A 22,556-nucleotide genomic window follows, 5' to 3' on the forward strand; every position below is an offset into this window, starting at 1 on the left:
AAAAAAAAAAAAAAAAAAAAACTTTTTTGTTTTTTTAGAATTAATTAGTTGGTTCAACATCTCCATAAGAATCTAAGTCAAAAATTTTGGCTGACGGAGATGTTTAATGTCTAAAACATTAAATAAAATTTTCATACATGAAAGAAGACAACAGAATCCATTCCTTTTTTTTTTTTTAATGAAACATTAACAAACAAAAAAACAAGTGAATTATTCTCACTTCTTATACATACCCTTTTAATATATCATTGTTACAAAAAAAAAAAATATATATATATATATATATAACAATAAAATAAAATAAAGGAGGCAAGTTGAAAGATACGAGTCACGAGCAAATTATACTCAAATTAGTCATTTTCAAATTAGGGTTTTTGAAAAATAATGTTATTTTTATTGGAAATGTTGCATTAATTATTGGTTGCTTCTCAAATAGGGCTTTAGGCTAACATTTTAGGATATTACATTTAGGGACACCAACCCAAATTAGTTTTCTAAATATTGGAAGAATCGAAATTCCTTTCTAGGAGTTCTAAAAATTAAATCCTTTCTAAGATTCTAACCCAAAATGATCCATATATCCCACAAAGTGACTTCAATTCTTAAGAAAGTGCAGGATGATGATTGATTATAGGGAGGAGGTAATCAATCTTGATAAGTATATCGAGGATGGAGTCTTTGTTTTTCAAACATTTTGGGATAGAATTTGGAATAAAGAATATATTCCACGCTCCCTCCTAAATATGCTCTTATTCTCAAAATTCTAGTAACTATACCTGCATTCTGTATAATTAATAACACAAAACTTATGTGCCCAATAACCAAACTTCAATCCACCAAGTTCAAAACAAAATTAAAAGTTTAATATGCTTCAAATTTAAATGCAACATTCAATTTTCCATTATCTCCATTTTAACCTATTACTAAGTTAAAGAAAAGAAAACAAACAAACGAAAACCCTTTGTTTATAAAGGTGCACGTGGAATCGAAAGCCCTTAAATTAAGCCTACTTTATGTCAGGCATTATTAATAAATTCACAGAAAAAGTTCAAAACAATTTGATATTATCCATCCATTGCTTTAACTCTCACAGGCACACACACAAAAATCAAAAGCAAAGTAACAAAATAAACTAAATAAAATAACCAAAAATGATTTTGGGCCCCAAAAACTCGGGTTAGCGTCCATTTTCACTTTAATATGTAGGGTTAGGATTTAAGATGCAACTGTATTTCTTTGGCATTAAAAAAAGAAAAAAGAAAAAAGAAAAAAAAAAAAACTAAAGAATCGCACTTGGTGGTATGAACCAATGTGGTTGTTGAGCTGGATCCAGATCCATTCATACATACCCACTTCTACATATTAAAGACAAATGGATGCTACCCCGATATCATAAAACAATACTTAATTATATTTATTCTAATGTTTGGGTGTTTTTTCAATTTGATATTTTAACATTTTTCAATTATATCACTTTTATTGGTGAATGTTGAAATTAGTTCATACCTTATAATTATACAACCTAAGTATTATCATATAGTATAATAAATCAAATTTGTTATTATCAACTAGAAGAATATAATTGAAAATATTTAGAAGAACTAACCTATAACATATTTCTATCAAACAATCAAAAGCATCTCGAGAAGCCTAATGACTATCCTGTAAACTCAAACCCCAAGGAAGAGGTTGGGGTTGCATTAATAATATTTTCAAACAAAATAATAAATAATAAATCATATTTTCCAATAGCATTTGAGGGGGGTGAAATTGTGAAGTCCAAAAACATTCTTTATGGAGAATCAAAGTGAAGGGGAGGGTTGGGTGTTGATCACGTGTTGTGTTGGGTCGACATGTCTTTTGGTGTGTGTTAGGGCATGAATTACACGTCCTTGTTGATTTTATTTGACCATTTGCATCTCTTTGAACAATACAGACATGATTTGACTCCTTACCTGCTTTCTTTGACCATACTCTCCACGTTTTTAGACATTTGGGCTCCTTTCTTTTTTCTACTTTTTGTTTTATTAATTCCTTTAAGGACCCAGGTTGGAAATGTTCACTTGATTTAACATATACATCCATAGTTCAAACCTTCTTTTCACATTCCCTTGGCAAGTAAAGCACTTGCATAATCACATTCCTTTATGAACCACTTTCTTGTTTTATTAATTCCTTGATTGACCTGGGTTGGAACTGTTCACTTGATTTAACATATGCATCCATTGTTCAAACCTTCTTTTCACATTCTCAAGCATTTCATTCCAATCTCATTCATTAATTTCTAAATTTTTTTTTCTAGTTCTTAGACAGGAATATGTGTCTTAACTGGTTTAAGTTCAAGTTCAGTTCTAATTGAACTCTTAGATTTACTTGTTTAAAACCGACAAAACCTAATTTACTTGACTTCTCTTTTAGAATTGAAATTCTCTTTATCCCCACTTGTACCATGCCTGTGTCAAAGAATGTGCCTTGTTTGGGATTTCCTGTAGAAAAGGGTGGCTATACAATGGAGAGAGGTGGGAGGAACAAATAACCATCTATTCAAAGAGGTAATGAGGACAAAAATCACTACTAAATCTATCAGATCATTGGCTAAGATTTATGTTCATCAGCACTCTTGGGGAAGGGCGAAGGGGGGGGGGGGGGTCAGGANAGGATATTATTATGATCTTTGAAAAGATCTTGGATGATCAGTAAATGTACAGGGATCAAAATTCTCTTCAAATGGGGAGATGTTGGATTAAGACTAATCAACCTACATTTATTTTCTTGTGATCTTTGGATCTAAGTTTTTTCTACGGATCCCCTTTTCATGACAACGGGCAGGTCACATTTTCCAAAAAAAAATCTTCATTTATTTAAACAAATTCAAAGTTCTTTCTCTCTTCTTTTATCAAACACAATTAAACTACTTATATTGGAATTAACCCATTAATGAAGGTAATAAAAATTTCACCTAAGCTTAGGATGGAAAAGTTATCAAGCACTGAGGAAGTTGAAATTGCCAAGTACTTTTAGGAGCAAATGTGTAAAGTTCAGATCGTAGCATGGTATGTAAAAAAACTTACCTTTTCTCTCAAACTTCTTTATCATAGTACAATGCTTCTGGCACATTCTTCTTGTATTTTGTCCTTGTCTCTTCATGTGTTATTGATTACGTTCCTTACAAAATAGATAAGAATGTCAAATTTATACAATATTCAACGACAAAAGCAAATAAGAAATTTCCGAAGGGAAAAGGAAAAAAGAAACTGAAGATTTAGGCTATAATTCTTCATGATTGGTTCCTTGAGAACTTTTTGCAACATAAATTCAGTAAATCTCTACTAAATGTATGTTTACATGATGTCTCCCAAAAAAAAATATAGAACTTTTCTACACGCATTGTTATTTGGAAAAAAGGAAAAAAAAAAAAAAAAAAAAAAAAAAAAAGAAAGAAACTNTTCCAAGCTTTATTCACATACAGTATCCTACTTTGCGTATCATAAGTTCCATATTGTCTCTCTATCAAATTTTAACTTTTCCAGCTTTGCTGTGGGAGATTCCAGAATGAACAGAGAAATTGAGGAAGGAGATCGTGGGGTATGTTGAAAGGAATTGCATAAATATGTTTCGTCTTTCCAAATGGGTCCCATGATTCATGTGTTTAATAATTTTCTTCCACTTCCTTCAAAGTTTTCGCAGTTTAGCGTGAACATAGTTTCTGTTCGATGATGAAGGTATGAAAGTCTCACATCGGCTAATTTAGGGAATAATCATGGGTTAATTTAGGGAATGATCATGGATTTATAAGTGAGGCATTTTAGAGAAGTCCAAAGCAAAGCCATGAGAGCTTGTGCTCAAAGTGGACAATATCATACTATTGTGGAGAGTCGTGTTCCTCTAACAGTTTCTTCTCTCCCTTTCTGATTGGTATGTTTGGTCTGAACTTTTCAGTGTTGTTTGATGATGTGAGTACTTTTCCCTTGCACTCGTTGTACCTACTAAATAAAGACTGACCATATTATCTCCATTATTCTTCTGTCTACAATTCCAGCCCACCTCCAGCTCAGATAAGGGATTCAAATTCCATATCAACTCTATTCTAATTTTTCCTTCCAACATCAGTAGGACATAAACTCAATGCTGTTAGACAATGAAAAAAAAATTGTCGTTACTGGATAGCGCTCAGGTACAATAAAGGGATAGAACTAGAGAAATATATTGCAATAATATCTAAAATAGCTAATAGATAAACCAAGTAATTTCAGGAACTTGGGCGATAAAGAATGCCCAAGCCTAGACTAACTTAATCTTGTCTATCTTCCTACTTTCCACTCCTATTCATAACTAAATACCATAGCATCCGTCCTACTTAATTACGATTGTATCCCTTAATAATATTCCTATCATTATGCTTCATTAAGATGTATCATTCTCTAACAACACGTCCAGCCGTGGAGCGTTGAATGCTTGGTTTACTTTCTTCGCTCATTTGATCTAATAAAAGACCAACACCGAGGTTGTATATCTATTACCGTTAAGGATAGATTCCGATGAAGTTAATGGTAATCGCGAGTCCCCTTTGAAGGACCTGAATGAAAAAAAAAACATTTCCTTATCATAGGTCTATGAGATTCTAAGACAATTATGAGCAAGCTGCACTGGAATTCCTTCCCTGAGAGTAAGTATGATGATAGGACGAAAATCGGCACTGGACATCTTATCTAGGTAGAGCTAACAGGAAAAAATGGAAAAACCCATCTCCCTCCAACTTCATTTAGACCTTTAAAGATAGTAGAATCAGAACGCTTGAGGATTGCAGGTGGGGAGTCCCACCACCGCTAATTAAGAAATACATCTTCAATGGTCCGAGACCTTTTGGGGAAGCCAAAAGCAAAGTCATGAGAGCTTATGCTCAAAGTGGACAATATCGTACCATTGTGGAGGTTCTTGGTTACAAACGTGGTATAAGAGCCATGTCCTTAATTTAACCATATCAATAAAATCCTCAAATGTCGAACAAAAAAGTTGTGAGCCTCGAAGGTGTAGTCGAGTGTCAAACAAAGGGTATACTTTGTTCGAGTGCTCCATAGGCCTCAGGGGTGGCTCTCTGGTATACTTTGTTCGAAGGGAAGATTGTTAATGGGGAGTCCCATCTGGGCTAATTAAGGAGATGATCATGAGTTTACAAGTAAGGAATAAGTCTCTATTGGTACAAGACCTTTTGAGGAAGTCAAAACTAAAAGTCACGTGAGTTTATGCTCAAAGTGAACAATACCATACTATTAGGGAGGACTTGAAAGCCAGGTGCAAGACAATTAATCATAATGGATGCTATAACTTAGATGGGTTCCTTCTTTAGGATCAGATGGTAAATGTTATACCTTATAGACCATTGGTTAAGGAACCCATTATCCACGTGACGATCAAATACATGACCCATTCCAATTAGCATGACTTGCTTCGGACATATCCTTTTCACTGCTTCAAGAGCCTGTCAAAAGACATAGAACGTCATTAATGTAATTACGAGATACTAAAAACTAAACTCATAAAGATGCCTACAAAACCTGCAAAAGGCAGAAAAATGGACACTGCAGGATTCAGTCTGCAAGGAGAAGGTGAAATGCAGAAGCTAAGCAAAACTATCTCCAAAATTATAATAAGGCAGAAAACAGGTACAAGGAGAATTTCATTTCCATCAGCCAATAAAATGTTTCTTCAATGAACGCTTCTTTTAGCAATGTTGAAGATTAATCTAAGATTCTTCCAATGACCGTCGCAGATTAAGACAGGAAAAGAGTACTTAAGAAGATCAGGAGAAGCAAGACAGATTTTAGAGTGTGCTGGCTCCAGAACACGAGAACCTACATCCACTTGCCCAAGGAACCAATTCACTAAAAGATTTCACAGCACGTATATCATCAATGTAAGGTTCAAACACGTTAAAAGTGCAGATGCGAAATCAAGACAAACAAAAATTGCTTCTGAAAGCCATCAAGGACGGCAGAAAGAAAAAAAAGCGTCCTGATCATAATTATATATGCGTTCTGTTTAGAAAATTTTCAACAAATTATATATCAATTACGTAAAAACATAAAAAGCAAGTGATAATGACTCACGGAAACCACTCGAGTAACCTAATGGCGTGTAAACCATCTTAGAACTTGCTCCCTAGACGTCTTCCCTACATCGATAAATATGTACTTGGACTCACCATTGCTTTGGCTAATCAACGAGCAGTGATGTGTTGTATTAAACTTGGTTTAGCATCTACGCCGTAGCCACTCATGTATAACGGACGAAACGAGGACAATAAATTGCAAGCAACTGCGCCGGTGAGCATACACCTCGGTCCAGTTACAACTTAAATTCCGCAGTAGTAAAGAAACTTCAGCTAATGAATCAGAAAACCACAGTTTCAAGTGAAATAGAACCTGCACTTTCTTCATTTGTGCTATCATGAAGCTAAATCTACTGCATCAGACCATTGTTCTGAAAAAAAAAAAAAAAAAAAAAAAAGACAAACGATGCAGCGTAATCTAGATGCAACAAAGTCCAGAATCCATACTCCAGAGAGATGACCACAAATCTAGACGCGGAAACACCTATTCCTCAAAACAGCCTCAAAGTAGAGTTAGTAATGACAATCTGATGAAATCACCTGTAGTTTGGGTCGAGCTCAGAGGGAATCTCATCGGTGCCTCGGATCAGACACAGCAGGGGAACCATGAGACTGTGCCCAAGAACATAAGCGCCGATCCAGTACCATTTCCGAATATCCACAGTTTCCCGTGAGAATCTGCGCCACTAATATGGATGCTTTTTTGAGTCCCGCCAATTTCAACGATCTCAAACATAACTCAGATTATTTTTTATTTATTTATTTTTTAGAATCAATTTTCATGTTTATTCTATTTGCTGGTTCTTTTTTTTTTTTTTTTTTAATTTTCGTAATTATTCCGTTTTAGCCAAATTTTAGCCTATAAATTTTTACCATTTTCGCCTTTACTTTTAATTTAATTTTAACACTTTTTAATAATATAGTTAATATGCTTATTCGCATAGTTATTGATGAAGGAAAGCCCAATTAAGGTTGAAAATAATATAATAAGACCAAGTCGACCATCTCTTTATTTATATATATATATATATATATATATATATTTTTTTTTTTACTATTTATCTCTAAATTATTTTTTAATTTCATTGACAGATCTTCTTTTATACATCAATACTCGGAACAGGTGCATAAGAAATGTAACCTCAACATTACGTACGTATACGTCTTTTTCATCATCTCTATCTACATTGAACACCATCTCCATTTATTTCGGGATCATCGTCTTCATTGGCTAAGCTAGGTATGTATGCTTACTAATCTTGTCTCGAGTGCGTGGGAGTTTGTCTTGTCGTACTCTATATTGATGTTAACTGAATTAATAGACACCACCGACCAACAAATTCGTGCTCCGAATTCTTTTCTTATGGATAAAATATTTTACGTTTTATGAGAAGGATGGGGAGAGAATAAATAAAACCTTTTATTTAAAAAAAAATGACAAATTTCAGAAATGGATATATATATTTTTTATTTTTTTAAAAGTCCATTGTTTGGAATTTCCCAAACTTGCTTAGTGCTAACCATTTAGACGGGAATACTTGCTTGCTATTGCGGCGGGGAAACCCTGTTTCGCCGCGAAGCTGAAGAACGTCGACGGAGCGGCTTAAGGACTGGCTATTTTCCATCTTCGAAGCGGCAGAAAAGAGCGTCTAGAGGACGAATTCGGTAGTCGCTAGTTCATCAATTTCTTCACTGATTTTCCTGCATTGTAATGATATGTTATTCATTTTCAATTACTACTATAGAATAGGAAGAAGGCAAATCAGAGTCCATGAACTGAATTATCTAAATAAGTTTCGGAAAGGGGGTGCCAATTTTGCTTTTGTTGTGAATGAAGTTGTCTATAAATGCTTCGATCGTTTTACTTCACAGCCTATCGCATGTAGTGAAGTTGGCGCGTTTTTCTCGTCTTCCTCTTGGAGAGATTCGAGTTTCGGTTGTAGTGTAAGAACTTACTGCAGTGATACTTATGGTAGAAATAATGGGTTGGATGATGCAAATGACGAATTACAGAAAACTGATTTGGAGGATTCCGGAGATTCGAGTTTCTTCCGGAATCCTAATGAGGATTATGAAAAGGATCGGCACTTTCAGTTCGGTGATGATATAGAGGCTGAAGAGTCTAATGACGAAGACGATGAAGGTCATGTTGATGATGCTGCCGATCTTTTGTGGCCTAATTTGTCAAATAAAAATCATGGACAAGGAAATGATTTCAAAAGAGTTGAAATCGGTGAGGATGTATTTCGATCTCCCTCAGTGAGAGATACTTGTAAACTGATCCAGCTAAGTTCCTCTTGGAATCGGAAGTTTGAAGGGGAATTGAGGCATTTAGTTAGAAGCCTAACTCCCGTGCAGGTATGTGCTGTTTTGCTCTCTCTGGAAGATGAAAGACTTTCTTTGCGCTTCTTCTATTGGGCAGATAGATTGTGGCGGTATAGACATGATTCATCTGTGTACTTGGTGATGCTTGAGATACTGAGTAGGACCAAATTATGTCAAGGTGCTAAACGGGTTCTTCGACTTATGACTCGTAGAGGAATTCAGCTTTGGCCTGAAGCTTTTGGTTTTGTAATGGTGTCATATAGTCGGGCAGGAAGATTAAGGGATGCAATGAAGGTCTTGACCTTGATGCAGAGGGCAGGTGTAGAACCTAATCTGTCTATTTGTAATACTGCAATCCATATTTTGGTGGTGGGCAATGAGTTAAAGAAGGCATTGAGGTTTGCAGAACGTATGGTTCTTATTGGCATTGCTCCAAATGTCGTGACTTATAATTGTTTGATCAAGGGCTATTGTAACACGTATCAGGTTGACCAAGCCATGGAAATGATTGATCAAATGCCATCTAAGGGATGTTCCCCAGATAAAGTTAGTTACTATACTGTCATGGGATTTCTCTGTAGAGACAAAAGGGTGAATGAAATTAGAGAATTGATGAAGAAAATGCAGACGGACAGTAACTTATTACCAGATCATGTTACTTACAATTCTCTAATCCATATGCTTTCCAAGCATGGCCACGGTGATGAGGCTCTAGAGATTCTTAGAGAAGCAGAAGCATTGCGATTTAAGGTTGACAAGGTTGAGTATAGTGCAATAGTTCATGCATATTGCAGGGAAGGAAAGATTAATAAGGCAAAAGAGCTTGTTGGTGAAATGTTGTCCAACGGCTGTGCTCCAGATGTTGTAACATACACCTCTGTCCTTGATGGGTTTTGTCGCATAGGGAAACTTGATCAAGCAAAAAAGATGATGCAACAGATGTATAAGCATCACTGTAAACCTAATGCTGTAACATATACAACATTGCTAAATGGTCTTTGCCGCAATGGTAAATCCTTAGAAGCTAGAAAGATGATGAATATGAGTGAGGAAGAGTGGTGGACACCTAATGCAATTACTTATAGTGTTGTAGTTCATGGGTTACGTCGGGAAGGGAAATTGAATGAAGCATGCGATTTAGTCAGGGAGATGATTGGAAAAGGTTTCTTTCCAAATCCAGTTGAAATTAACTTATTGGTGCAATCTCTTTGTCGGGATGGGAAACCACATGAAGCTACTCAGTTACTAAAGGAGTGCATGAACAAGGGTTGTGCTGTAAATGTAGTCAATTTCACCACTGTCATTCATGGATACTGTCAGAAAGATGATTTGGAAGCAGCACTGTCATTGTTAGATGATATGTACCTTTGCAACAAGCACCCTGATACCGTGACATACACAACTTTAATTGATGCACTGGGCAAGACTGGCCGTATAGAAGAAGCCACTGAATTTACAATGAAGATGCTGAGGCAAGGGTTGGTTCCTTCTCCTGTTACATACAGATCTGTCATCCACCAGTATTGTCGAAAAGGCCGGGTGGAAGATTTGTTGAAATTATTGACGAAGATGCTTGCAAAAAGCAGATTTCAAACAGCATATAATTTAGTAATTGAAAAACTATGTAAATTTGGATACCTTGAGGAGGCCAACAGCCTTTTAGGTGAGGTTTTGAGAACAGCTTCAAGAACTGATGCTAAAACTTGTCATGTGCTTATGGAGAGTTATTTAAGTGCTGGAATTCCTATGTCAGCATATAAAGTTGCTTGTCGAATGTTCAATAGAAACCTACTTCCTGATTTAAAGTTATGTGAGAAGGTTAGCAAGAGACTTCTCATAGAAGGAAATTTGGAGGAGGCCGATAGGCTTATATTAAGGTTTGTTGAGCGTGGTTGTGTTTCATCTCAAAATCAAAAGCATTTGCAGGACTGAGATTTCTAATACTCTATTATGGTTGACTTCACATGAACACAATCTTTCTATATTGTGAGCTGCATAAATCTGCTTCCAGGGTTCAGATTCGTTTGCTTTGTTGTGGGTTTTTTCTGATAAGTTTTGCATTGTGTTAGCCCAGGTGAATATTCAGAATAGTTGGATGCATCATGTATTTCTCTTGTAATTTTGTGAGGATGTCAGCTTTTATAACCACCGTGGTTGCTCCCAGAGACTAGTTGCCCACGCATATTCTTTAGTTTATTCAAATCTTTATAGCTATTCCTTAGAACATTAATATCCTATGGGTTTTTACCAAGCCCTAATTACTGCAGAGCTAGGTAATAGTCCTCTGGAATTTATTTAGAGTATATCCGATCCAGTTTATCCTAATACACGCATGACTTAACAACGAATGAAGGTAGAAAGAATGTAAGGAAGATACCTGCTGCTTTAAGGATTTCAATATCAAGTCAGTGTAATAGCAGGCATACTTGCATAAAGTTGGCAGAATAATAAATAATGCAGCCTGCTCAGATATTTCTTGATAGGGTTTGAGTCAGAATGTACTCAGGGTTAAATTATTTGTTTCTTTTGTTTTACGATAAATTTTGCCACAATTTTGCCGTTTGAATCTTGTGCTGTTTCTCTTTTGTTGCGTCTGCAACAGGCTGGAAAGAAGATCTTCGCTGTTCCATTTTCTTTTGGCCCTTCTCTGGGTCCTTGTGACCCACTGCCCACGTCTTGCCCACATCTCCTGAATAAAGTGGTTGGTCCAATAGGATCAAGTTTGTCTTTTGATACAATTGCTTGTGATAATTCCAATGTAAAAGGGAAAAGAAATTCATTAATGCTATAACTACCTGTTGTTGTGACGTCGACTGCTATAAGTACGGGCTTAAGCTTAAACATTAACTGCTGTGGGACTTCTTTTTAATGACTTTTTTCTTCTCTAAATGCTAGGTTGGGTACTAGAGTGCTCTTTTGAAAGATCCCTAATGTTGGTTGGGGGCCATGAGATCACTGGTGACGGGTGAGGAGTTTTTCCTTTTCTAATGTAATCAGACAGTATGTCCACTGGGCCGCTATTTTGGTTCATAGAAAGGCAGCCAGTTGCTTCACAAATATTTAAAGGTGTGGAGATGGAGGACAAAGTTGTAAAAAAAGTGATTGAATATAACTCTGGAGATACTTTCTGTCTCTTCCTCTAATCACCAAATTTAATGGTTTAAACCCTTTAGTTAAGGCACTAAACTGCATTACAACAGAAAAAGCTTCAGTTCATTTACTCATCGTGGACATCTTGGTTAAAACAGAAAGACCTACTAATGGTTTCTTTTGCAGGTGAGAAACTGGAAATGATCTCAGTCCAGAAGAGCATGTAGGAATATTGGTTGTTACCCTTTCTGCGCTTGTCTCCCATGTCATTGTTATACCTCTATGCAAACAAAATAACATTATCCCAGTCATAAAATTCTCATCTATCATGTTCACAAGTTAACGGTAAGTGCATATGAATTGTCAGTAAGTCCCGTCAGTTTCTTCTTCAGCAACGGATTTTTAGTTTCTAATTCTACAAGGTGAATTTTTATTTTCCTGGTGGGTATGCCATGGAGGGCTTAATACGGTTGTTGGCTACAAAAGCACTGTCAGCATATGGCTCTTGCCTTGTTGGTATCTGTTCGGTGGAAAATCAAAGTATCTCAAGACCATTTACTGTTCTTGTGCTTATTCAGGAAGAAGTTATTTAGAATACACCTCCTATGCTTCAATCTTTGCTTACGTTTTATTCTTTTTGCCTAGGGATAATATGATGCAATTATTGAGGGGACAAGGAAAAGCTAAGATCATTTGAGTTTATGTGATTGAATCAATTTCTTGGATTCTTTGCTTGGAGAGAAACCGTCAAAATTTACATTGACGGGGAAGAACTTGGAAAGTTATGTCCCTAATCAAATGCATATGATTTGATGATTTATTATGCACAATATTACACTATTATTATTAGTAATTAATTGCCATGGGAGTTCATTCTGTAAGCTCCTGATGTGGAAGTGTAGTTTTTTTTCACTTAGCTTTTCAATACATCAATGAAAAGGAGGAAAAGAAAAATGAGATTGGCTATTGCGGAGAATATCACAAATTGTACCAATGATAACTTGTGCTGATTTGTGTTGTGGAATTTAGCTTTGCATTAGTATACCTTTTGATTGGTCTTCATAGAAGTTGATCAGAGTTTGATCTTAGACTACCATCACGTCATCATCATTTTTTTTTTTTTAAAGAAAAGATTGTTATTTATGTATTTTATTATGCTTAGAGTCTACTCTTGAAAGGCATATGATACTGAATTAGGCTCGTTTTTCTTTATATCAGGTGTAACAGAAATAACGCCCTACTCTCCTGGTGATTCCACTCTCCAGCAAACAAGACAGACTTCTTACTTCAAAAGGCATAGGGAGCAGCATGAGTCATCAAAGATAATGGTATGGCTGTCATTATTGCTTATTCTCTACAATGTTTCTGAAACACCCTTTGCAATCATATCAGCCAAATCTTTACAATCCTGAAACATCTTTAGGTTGTACTGTACTTTTTTTCTTTCCTTATGGCAGATTCTCATTCTCATGAAATGAACAATATCCTTTCACTTCCTTTCATTCGGATGTCTGAATATAAAATTGATATGAATTCAGTTGCCTTTGAACTGAGCTGAGATCAACAGAATTCTTTTTTATGGTTTCCTTGAATGCATTATCAATATGGCAGTAGATAAGATTGGAAGTCTAGAGTGATTTCTTTGGCAGAGGTTCCAAAAGTCCACGTTCCTCTTGTGGAAGATAAATTGCAAGTCTATGAATGATAGTCTATAATTACTAGGTTTTGGATTGTCTATTGGTTGAGGCACAACTGAAAATGACTTTATTGACTCTGTTTTGTTATTTCTGCTACATATTCTATTCCCTTTTGAAAAACCTGAGCCTTGTGACAAATATTTGCCAAATTGGTAGGCCAGGTATCTCTATTTTTCTTGTATTATGAGGAATTGAAGTGCTGCAACAACTGGACTGGAAGGGCAAGTTCTGGCATTCAAGGTATCAAAATTATAGTCAAATCCAATGTCAAAAAAAAAAAAAAAAAAGATAAATGAATCAAGTCAAGTCCAACTGTCAAAAATAAAAGTCTTCCGTGTTTTTCCCCTTCTTTTTTCCAATCAAAGTCTAATCAAGTCATTCTCTTCAGTCCTAGTAATTCCTAGCTAATCAGGAGCTTGAATCTACAGTTTTTTTTTTTATCCCTCTCTCTCTAAACTTAAGCATTCCCTTCTCTCCTCTTTTCTAGTTTTTATCATACAGAAAGCAAGATATGTTTCAATGTTATACGCTTGATTTGGCTTAAAACACCTTGTATTTCTCCCACATGCTCTTGGCTGTAGACTGAAAACTTGGCCATTTTTACACCCCAAAATCTGATTATGGAAGGAAAATGAGAAAAAATAAAAGGAGAGATTTTGTCAAAAGCAGTTGATTCTATTTGCTCCCTTCAGAAGAATGAGGATCATCCAAATAGCCCATAAAGATTTGTTATCTTTTGCTACATGATTACCATTTGGATTGGTAAGTATTTTATTAACAGATGTTCCCTATTCCCACTGCATTTTCTAGACCCATCACAGAGATCGAGACCCTGTTTAGTTGCTAGTTGAGCTAAAGTAGTACTTTGTTTATTGCATTATCTCTATCTTTTTGTTAACCATGTGCTTCTCTTTTCTTGTTTGCAACGCAGCCACACACATACATATATCATATGTCCCAACGTTAACTTTTTCAACAGCAAAAACTTTTCTCAAGCTGTGAACATGAGAGCCACAAAATCCAAAGGTCAGGCCTTTTCTAAACTCCATATGGTACTTGTAATAATACCTAGATGCTTCTTTTAGAAATAATGTTTAAAAACTATCCTCCATTTTTAAATATAGAGAATCTCTTTTGACAGTGACAACTTAGCCTTGCTATTTCTCAAATTTTGTCTCTAATTTTTGCAGTCCTTGCAACCGAGAAAGGTTAAAGTAAGGATAACGTGTAACTTTATGAGGTGTTATGTTAGTATAGGAGCATTTGTAACGAATGAAAAATATGAAAAATATACCGACATAGCTAACATGACGTTTTAAAAAAAGAAAAAAAGAACGTGTTGAAGTGGGTTATGAACAATACGAATGAACAATTATGCTAGAGGATTCATGAAATAGTGTTGAAAGATATTTTTGTGATTTAAAATCTTCTTGATATTATTTATTTTGTAGGTATCAGTAATGCATAGATTGAAAGAGGAATGATTATATGATTTGTTGTAAAGTTTGTAAAGAAAGGGAGAGTTTCGAGGCAAATGAATGTATAAAAGCACGCAATGTCTGCTATGAAGGTATCATCATGCACTCTTGGTCTCGCCTCCCACTTTTAACATCTTCTCACTTCCACCCAATTCTCTATTCCAACCAATCCCCTCCCTTAATAGCTGCAATCATTTTGATCACTATCAATCCATATTTCTACCGATGTGATCCATATTACTTAAATGAACAATTCTCGGTTGGGAAACAAAGTTCTTAGGTTTACTATAAATATGAAAACGTTAAAAACATGGTTATTGTCGGGAGAGTCGCATCAAAGACATTTTTATACGAGAACAATTTGGTTCTTCATTTCTGATATTAGAATTCTTCATTTCTGATATTAGGATCAGTCAGCATGTTTAAGAAGGATAAAAGTATCTGATATTATCTCCTTGGATTAGAAATATAATAGACAAAATTGATGGGATGAGGATAAGGAGTGATTTCATTGTTATAAACAAACCATCTGTAACGATAGATTACATTTACAAGTTCTTTGATAGTTTTCAAACCTCGCAATCATGCATAAATTGAATGGATGGATGAATTGTATCTAATATTTATACTAGTTACAGTAAAAGTATTGAAGAATTTGTAGTGACAAATTAGGAAATTTTTCATCTATAATATCTACCAAATTAAGTATAATTAAATTAGTTAAGATATATTTTCGAATAAAAATGAGTAAGAGGCTTGAATTCTTATCCCACACATGCGAGATAGTATGTGCATCCTCGAGATCGAATTATGAAATGATAATATTGTCGATTAAAAAAATGAGTATATTAGAGAAAATAATTTGTGTATATCTTGGTTAAAGTATAGTAAATAAACAATAGCACATGGTGTCACGTTTTCATAAAATTCTATCGTCTTTCTTCTTCTTATAAGAAAATCGAAAAAATGTTGATGTTGATGTCAAGATCTCAGATTCATAAAAATGTCGATAGGTATGAATAGTTATAAAAATAAAAAAATAAATAATTAGAACAAAAAATTATTTAACTTAATAAATAAATAATTGACACTTCATTAATGCATTTGAATGTGACATTTATTGTTGTATATATTAATCAAGAGATATAATAATCTTGTGGTTCAAAATAAAGCCATCTTAATGATAACTCATTCCCATTCCACGTGGAATGATTTTGAATTATAAAATAAATAATCTATAATGTGATATGCTGAATATATACTCGACATAGAAAAAAAAGACTTTCGATCAGAATTTGTTCTACACATTATCGTTATTTATATATATAGAAAGCATCGTCTTAACCGTTACACTATATTTATGTTGGTGTGACTACCAGATACGTAATAAAATAAAATAAAAATTTTAAAAACTTTTAAAATGGTCTTTGATCGGACCTGTACTCAACATGATCATAGTATCAATATGAAACTTGACCAAAAAGTCAGAGATTCAAATCTTCGAGACGCCAAATAAAATGTCGGGAAGCACTTGGCTGCCCACTTTTTGTAGGGTTGTTTTGTTTCTTTCATTTGTTTCCTTCTTCATTTACACCATTCTTCCATTCTTATGGCCCAATTTCTTCCTCTCTTGGAACTTTATCAACCTCACAATATTGAAAGGAAAGAATATATGGGCTTTTAATTTAATAAATTTATTTAAAATATCTAATTTAAATCAATGATTTTCATATTTTTTTTTTAACGTGGTTCTTGTTCAAACTCGATAAGCGGCAAATTAGGGGAGGTAGAAGGTGTTATCATTTGGCATAGTCAAGTGAGACATCATGAACACCTTCATTTCTTGACATTGTAGTGTCGTTGTCGTAATTGTTATTATTGTTGTCATTGTCGTTTATTGTCCGTTAGGGTTATTGTCATTGTCATTTTGGCATCATCCTTAATGACCAAAATGACTCTAAGCACCTGGAATCGTTTCAAAATCAACAAAAAGTACTATGAACAGGAAAAAAAAGTAACAAATTATGAGATCCCAGTAAAAGAGGGGAACCAAGCATTTAAAAACCTTAAGAGAAAATTCGAAAGGAAAAATCTAAAAATGACAGTATCTACTAGCAATGGGCTTGGGCTGTTACAAATGATATCAAAGTCAGACACCAAATAGTGTGTCAGCATCATATACATTGTTTATAAGGATGTAAAACCGTAAGGAGAAGCCGAAAAGAGAAATTGTTAGCCACATTATTGGAAGTAGCCTCTTGAATACTTTTTTAAAAAACAAAATTTTTTAGATATGAATATCGTTCAAAATTTTACAACACAATCTAAAATAAACACGAGTCATTTAACGAGTAGGACAGACGAGTATGAAATGGATAAGGTTAAAGGTTGCATTTTTATGTGTTGTATTAATGTATTGCCCCACAAACATAAAGATATTTGTAAATTAAATGAGGATTGAGATAGGAAACATGATAGAATATGTTTCCTCAATAGTTAAATATATTTTTGTATAATTTTAATTTTTTTTTAATTGACACATTTTTTATCTCCCTAAAAAAAAAAGTTAGAAATTTATGGTGCTATTAATCTTTTCGTAATTAATTTCAATTTTATAAAATTAAAATTTATATTTAACTGTGTCCACTGAATTTCTAATTTTTTTTAAAAAAATATAGATTTATTAGATATTTTTTAAAATTGAATTTGATAAATATAATAAATACTTTTTAAATTTTATATATAAGATTAATGTTTATAAATATAATAAATATTTTTTAAATTTTAGAAACCTATTAAATGCGACATAAAAGTTTTGGAACTATAATTTAATTGGCATGATAAATGAAATGAATAAATGAATTGACATTATAATATAGTTATTTATTGAATCAATATAATTTTATATTTATTTATTTATTAATAAAAATAAAAAAATAGAATATAATTCCTTAAATTAACTAATTATAAGAACTGAATGTTGTATAAAGAGGTGGAAATGATCACTTTTTCAAAAGCTTTTTTTTTTTTTTAAACTTTTTTTTTCTTTTTCCCATCTCTCCTCAGTATATAAACTTCGCACACTTTGTTGGCACAGTGTATCCCGGCAACTAAGCCTCCTTATCGGCGGTGAAATGGACGAGTCTTGGAGAATGAGGATGGGGGTGCCAGACCTCCCTCGACGGCGATCGACTGAGGGACCGTCGATTCGGTCCTTCTCCAGAGGTGCCGGACCTATGAAGAACGAAGACTTCTCCGACGTCTTTGGCGGTCCGCCGCGGAGTGTCCTATCGCGGCAATTCTCCGGGGAAGTTAGAAACAAGCAGTTCGACTTCTTCTACGAAGAAATGTTCCGACCTCCGGAATGTTTCTCTTCGGCAAAGAATGCCGGTCGGAACTTACCGGTTTTCAGGATTCCGGCGGGAGGCGAGGGGTTTTACAATGATATATTTGGATCCGATCAAGAGCGGCGATCGAGAGACAGGTCGAGGCAGAACTCGAAGGGGAAGTCAAAATCAAACTCGTCGTCGGTGTTGAGCTCCGAGGAGGCGAGCCCTTTCCGGCATGTAATCGGTGACGACGTCGTGTTATCCTCCTTCGCTGCGAAGCTCAGGTATGCAGCGTCTAGCGACTCGGTATCGGTTTTCCTACCGAACTTGAATTAATTTGACGATTTTACCCCTACAAGTATTGGTTTGCTTTTAGCGGGTTTATGGGGTAGTGGACAAATATAAGTTTAAGGGTTCGTCGTCTTGTGTTTCAAAGTTCCTCCGAAACTGATTGCTATTTTGTCTGGAGGCTGGAGATTTACACTTGATTCTGAAAAGGTGCATATTATTTACATTTGATTGTGGTTCAGAATATATGATCGGTTCTTTATCCTGCTGAAACTCGGGCCAATTTTCAGCATGTAGTGGGAGATTTTTGTTATCTGGGTTAGATATTGATGTTCCACTTCTCTGCAAAATATTTATACATACAAGCAACGAGACGAACAACAAAATCAACCTTGGGAAGATGGTGTTTTTGTTTTATTATTACCCTTTTGTTGTGATCTCTATCTTAAGTTGAAATTTCGAACCAATTTCAGTCTTTAGTTTATTAGCTTTGCAACATTATCTGAATGTTTTTAAGCTACTATTGATTTCTAGCTATCATTGTTTTTGGTTGCATCAGGCCTATCCATATCCCAACAAAATGGAGCTCATCAAAGATGAAGCCTGAGGAGCATCAAAAGAAACAAGGGATGTCGTTCTTTTCATTCAACCGTTCTGCCTCCATGGAAAACCAGTACGATGATAATGAGGTCAAGGAACCTTTCAGGAGCTCCTATTGTGGGTTCCCTCAGCCGATGTCATCTCCAGAAACTATTAGCCTTGAACCAACTTCATACAGGAGCATGAAAGTATCAATGGATGATTTAGAACCTAATTCCCCGTCATCTTTAATGTCTTCATTGTGCCAGGAGTCAGAAGCCAAACCTGATGTTCAAGTAAATGTGTTATCAGAAGAAGAGGACGAAGTAATGAGCTCTTATGTCATTGAGATTGGTTCTGATAATAGAGAGGGGACAAACGAAGCAGTTGCACTTAACGAAGTGATTGCTTGGGCAAAAGAAAAGTTTAACACACAGACTTCTGAGACAGATTTGAGCACAAGACTGAATGATAGTGAACAATTTGTTGAAACAGAAGGTACGTTAGCCATTTCTTTGTTTGACTAACGATTGTTCTATATCGGAGATCATCGCTTAATTTTTTCTTCGGTAATATCTTGCAGGACGATCTGCTTCATGTGAATTTTCTGGTGAACAGTTGGGGGTTCATGACATAACACGATCTTCAGAGGTAAGCCAAGATTTTATCATTCTAATGCCAATAGGAATCATTTGTCGAGAGCATCTAGAAGTGTTAGATTGATGAGATCATCTAGAGAGCGGTTTGGGTGCTGGATTTCCTTTCCGTAAATCTCAAAGATTAACAATTCTTTCTAGACTAGATTCTCCAACAATCATTGTACCAATTTAAATGACTTCCGGTTTTCACTATTTTTGTATTTTCAATGAGTGAATCCCTACCCTACAAAATGAAGGGCAATTTTTGTTTCATTTGCTAATAAGGTTACTATTTCAACTTTTTGACGTTTCCTGTATATTATATTTTATTTAAAGGTAGAAGAAAGAATTTGGTCAGCTGAAGAGGAAAAGGCAGAGTCTGAAAAAGATGTAAGCTCCTGATATAAATGAAACTAAAATGAATTTGTGCTTAGGGTATGAAAAGGTTCATAGCCTTGAAATAATTCAATTCCAAGACGAAAGAAGCCAGAATCAGTTTTCTTTATGGGTTGAACTTTAACTAGAAGTTGTTCTGTTCCTTTTATGATTTCAAATTATCTACATCCCTTGGTTTGCATTACTGCTTACAGTTTCCTTGCACAGTCCCATTGCTAAGGGAGAAGATTTTGATAAGTAATTATGTTGTGGAAATTTCAGATGGAAATGGAAGATATAGATGAAGATATAAAGTTATGGTCATCCGGCAAGGAAACCAACATCCGGCTGCTACTTTCAACACTCCATCACGTAAGAAATACTCAAGTGAAATCATGCCCCCCACACCCCCCAATATTCTTGAGCCCTGCAACGACATAAAGTTGGCAAGTTGACAGTATACTTTTTCTTACAAATGATTCAGATTCTATGGCCCAGGAGTGGCTGGCATGTAACTCCACTTACAAGCCTTATGGAGGGTTCACAGGTGAAGAAAGCTTATCAGAAGGCAAGACTATGCCTCCATCCAGACAAGCTGCAGCAGAGAGGAGCAACAAACATGCAAAAATATGTCGCTGAAAAGGCTTTCACTGTCCTCCAGGTAACTCTTTCTCCGTAATCACTGAACCACCTATATCAATTTAGGAAAACCAACATGAATCAAGTTTCAAACTAAATTAGTTTTACAGGAAGTAATAATAATAAAGAAGCTAGGTCGTTATGGTTTTCTTCAAAACATTGCAACAAAAGTTTGCGATGGGTTAATTATGCAGTCGAACTTATTTTTTGTCACAATCATAGGAAGCATGGACAGCCTTCATTTCCCAAGATGCATTCTTTTGACAAATGCACAACAAGGGAACCTTGGAAAGTCGGTTTACTGCAAGTTATAACTACGACGAAATCAGTAGCTGAAATGCCCATGTTTGGCTCGATGGATTTAAGTCGTTTTGCTTGCAAGATTCGTACACGTTCTTTTGGATGATTAAAGAATATGAGATGAGAATATTGTGAAAGAGTATGAGATGAGAGTACCGTGGACAATCGCCTCTTGGTGTACTATCTGTATCTGTATGTAAATTTTGAAGGTGAAATATAATTTGTTCTTTATTTAGTTCTCTTCAACTGGAGAGAAATTAATGAATGTTGCAGTACAGGAAACAGAGCCAATATGGCAACCTTTTTGGTCCCTGTAGAAGAAAGAGGCAACAAGGCTGATCCTGGTTCTCTGAGATTCATATCGATTTATAATAGCTACCATAAACAAGTTCAGATTATATATCAAGCAGGTTGTGGTTACCCATGAATAATGGAAATCATACAAACACTATTCGATTATTGAACTCCTAAAACATATTGAACCAAACAATATAAACCCTAAAACCTAGAATCAAGAACTCGAATTGAACCAAGCAGTACAAGCTAGAAAAAATTTAAATTTGATGAAAGGGTAGCTGCCTCCCAGGTCTCGTCCCAAGCTGAAACAACCCTTTCATTCATAAACGAAAAAGGAACACAGGCGTTGAAGGAATCTATGGGGTAACGAGATTCAGCATTGTTCTCCAAAACCAACAAACAAAGCAAACGAAGAAGAAAACGCCGGCCTCCTTGATAGGTAAAGTGAACCCTTAATCTAAGATGGTAATTTTAGACCCCTGGAAATGGAAAACAAGTCCTGACGTGTGGGAAGTTTTCAACGACAAAAACAAGGGGTACAGGAGATGATTGGAAATGGTGCATCAGTATAGAATTACAAAACAAAATTCTGGGTCGGTTCATGCTCCACATTTTAATTTACACAAAAGGGAGAGGTATAAATATGTTTTGTGAGGAATTCCTGAAATCAAAAGCTGATAAATTAAAAGAATATTGATGGAAAAAATTTTGAGGGAAATTTGCCCCTATGAATGGAAAAGATATAGTTCCAACTATGGTGGTGTACACTACTTGGATTTCTCACTTCGTTCTTGTAATGACTCTTCGAGTGAGATCTACAAGTGCCCTTCTCGACTTTCTCACGTCTTCGTCATCGTTCTCAGGTAGAGAATCGATAGCTTCTGCAGCCAGATTGGCGTGTTTTTCTGCTAGCTCTTTTGCACGTTGAATTCCACGGCTCTTACCAAGGTACTCCATTGCCTACATTTGTAACAAACCAATCACGTTCCAATAGATACTCGTTAATCCATTCAAGTAAATGAAGCAGGCATACAGCAGGGAATATCATAATGTTCAATGTATGGGAGTATGGGCATGCAATGGTACGAGAGAATGGAGAGTGGTGCATGAGAAGGGAAAGGTGATACTGTGTGCTGGGGCTTGGGCACGGGCTCAGGCTCTCGGAAGCCTATAGCTTCTGCTTCTGAAGGGCAGGGGCCTCATACAAGTAAAGGACCCCTCTAAGGCCTTAAATAAGTGTGGCCCACAAACAACCAGGAACTGATAAGATCCTTGTATTATAATATCAATCAAATCTCTAAAAGAGCCCAAGTAGGATTGGAAGAACTTCATGTGGATTCTAAACTTGGACGAAGGAACTGCTGAGAAAATTTGCAGTACTTACAAAAAAAAAAAAAAAAAAAAAAAAAAAA

At 35.3% G+C, this 22,556-nt stretch overlaps 3 protein-coding genes and 1 long non-coding RNA gene across 12 annotated transcripts in view; 2 read left to right on the forward strand and 2 right to left on the reverse strand.

Moving 5' to 3' along the window:
• Nucleotides 1-1,537: 1,537 nt before the first annotated feature.
• LOC111433175 lies at nt 1,538-6,828 on the reverse strand. Its single transcript, XR_002708751.1, has 5 exons — nt 6,650-6,828; nt 6,203-6,480; nt 5,556-5,593; nt 5,370-5,479; nt 1,538-3,165 (listed from the first exon to the last, which is right to left on the reverse strand). It is a non-coding gene; the product is annotated as an uncharacterized LOC111433175 (long non-coding RNA).
• Nucleotides 6,829-7,605: 777 nt separating this feature from the next.
• On the forward strand, nt 7,606-14,823 carry LOC111433162 (pentatricopeptide repeat-containing protein At3g04760, chloroplastic-like). Of its 8 annotated transcripts, XR_002708742.1 has the most exons (7): nt 7,606-10,311; nt 11,037-11,135; nt 11,330-11,399; nt 11,711-12,852; nt 13,378-13,461; nt 14,153-14,247; nt 14,673-14,823. XR_002708742.1 is itself a non-coding variant. In XM_023070117.1 (1 exon), the coding sequence occupies exon 1, from the start codon at nt 7,826-7,828 to the stop codon at nt 10,364-10,366; it is 2,541 nt and encodes an 846-aa protein (XP_022925885.1). In that variant the 5' UTR covers nt 7,606-7,825; the 3' UTR covers nt 10,367-10,632. The 8 variants fall into 8 exon arrangements, 1 of the variants encoding a protein (XP_022925885.1); XR_002708740.1 differs by having other exon boundaries at nt 11,037-11,500; XR_002708743.1 differs by having other exon boundaries at nt 11,037-11,500; nt 13,383-13,461.
• A 2,918-nt stretch (nt 14,824-17,741) lies between these two features.
• LOC111433167 (auxilin-related protein 2-like) lies at nt 17,742-20,994 on the forward strand. Of its 2 annotated transcripts, XM_023070123.1 has the most exons (7): nt 17,742-18,312; nt 18,876-19,393; nt 19,479-19,546; nt 19,870-19,923; nt 20,191-20,280; nt 20,393-20,569; nt 20,770-20,994. In XM_023070123.1, exons 1-7 carry the CDS (start codon nt 17,834-17,836, stop codon nt 20,809-20,811), a joined length of 1,428 nt encoding a protein of 475 aa, XP_022925891.1. In that variant the 5' UTR covers nt 17,742-17,833; the 3' UTR covers nt 20,812-20,994. The 2 variants fall into 2 exon arrangements, with proteins under 2 accessions (XP_022925891.1, XP_022925892.1); XM_023070124.1 differs by lacking the exon at nt 19,870-19,923.
• Nucleotides 20,995-21,649: 655 nt separating this feature from the next.
• The window catches only part of LOC111433171 (solanesyl diphosphate synthase 3, chloroplastic/mitochondrial), a 14,641-nt gene continuing 13,734 nt past the window's right edge, over nt 21,650-22,556 (reverse strand). Inside the window, exon 12 of the mRNA XM_023070128.1 lies at nt 21,650-22,104. Coding sequence (XP_022925896.1) covers nt 21,925-22,104 — 180 coding nt within the window. The 3' untranslated portion in view covers nt 21,650-21,924. The remainder of the gene's footprint in view (nt 22,105-22,556) is intronic.

This window comes from Cucurbita moschata, unplaced genomic scaffold (genome assembly GCF_002738365.1).
Source record: "Cucurbita moschata cultivar Rifu unplaced genomic scaffold, Cmos_1.0 Cmo_Scf00041, whole genome shotgun sequence".
NCBI lineage: Eukaryota > Viridiplantae > Streptophyta > Magnoliopsida > Cucurbitales > Cucurbitaceae > Cucurbita > Cucurbita moschata.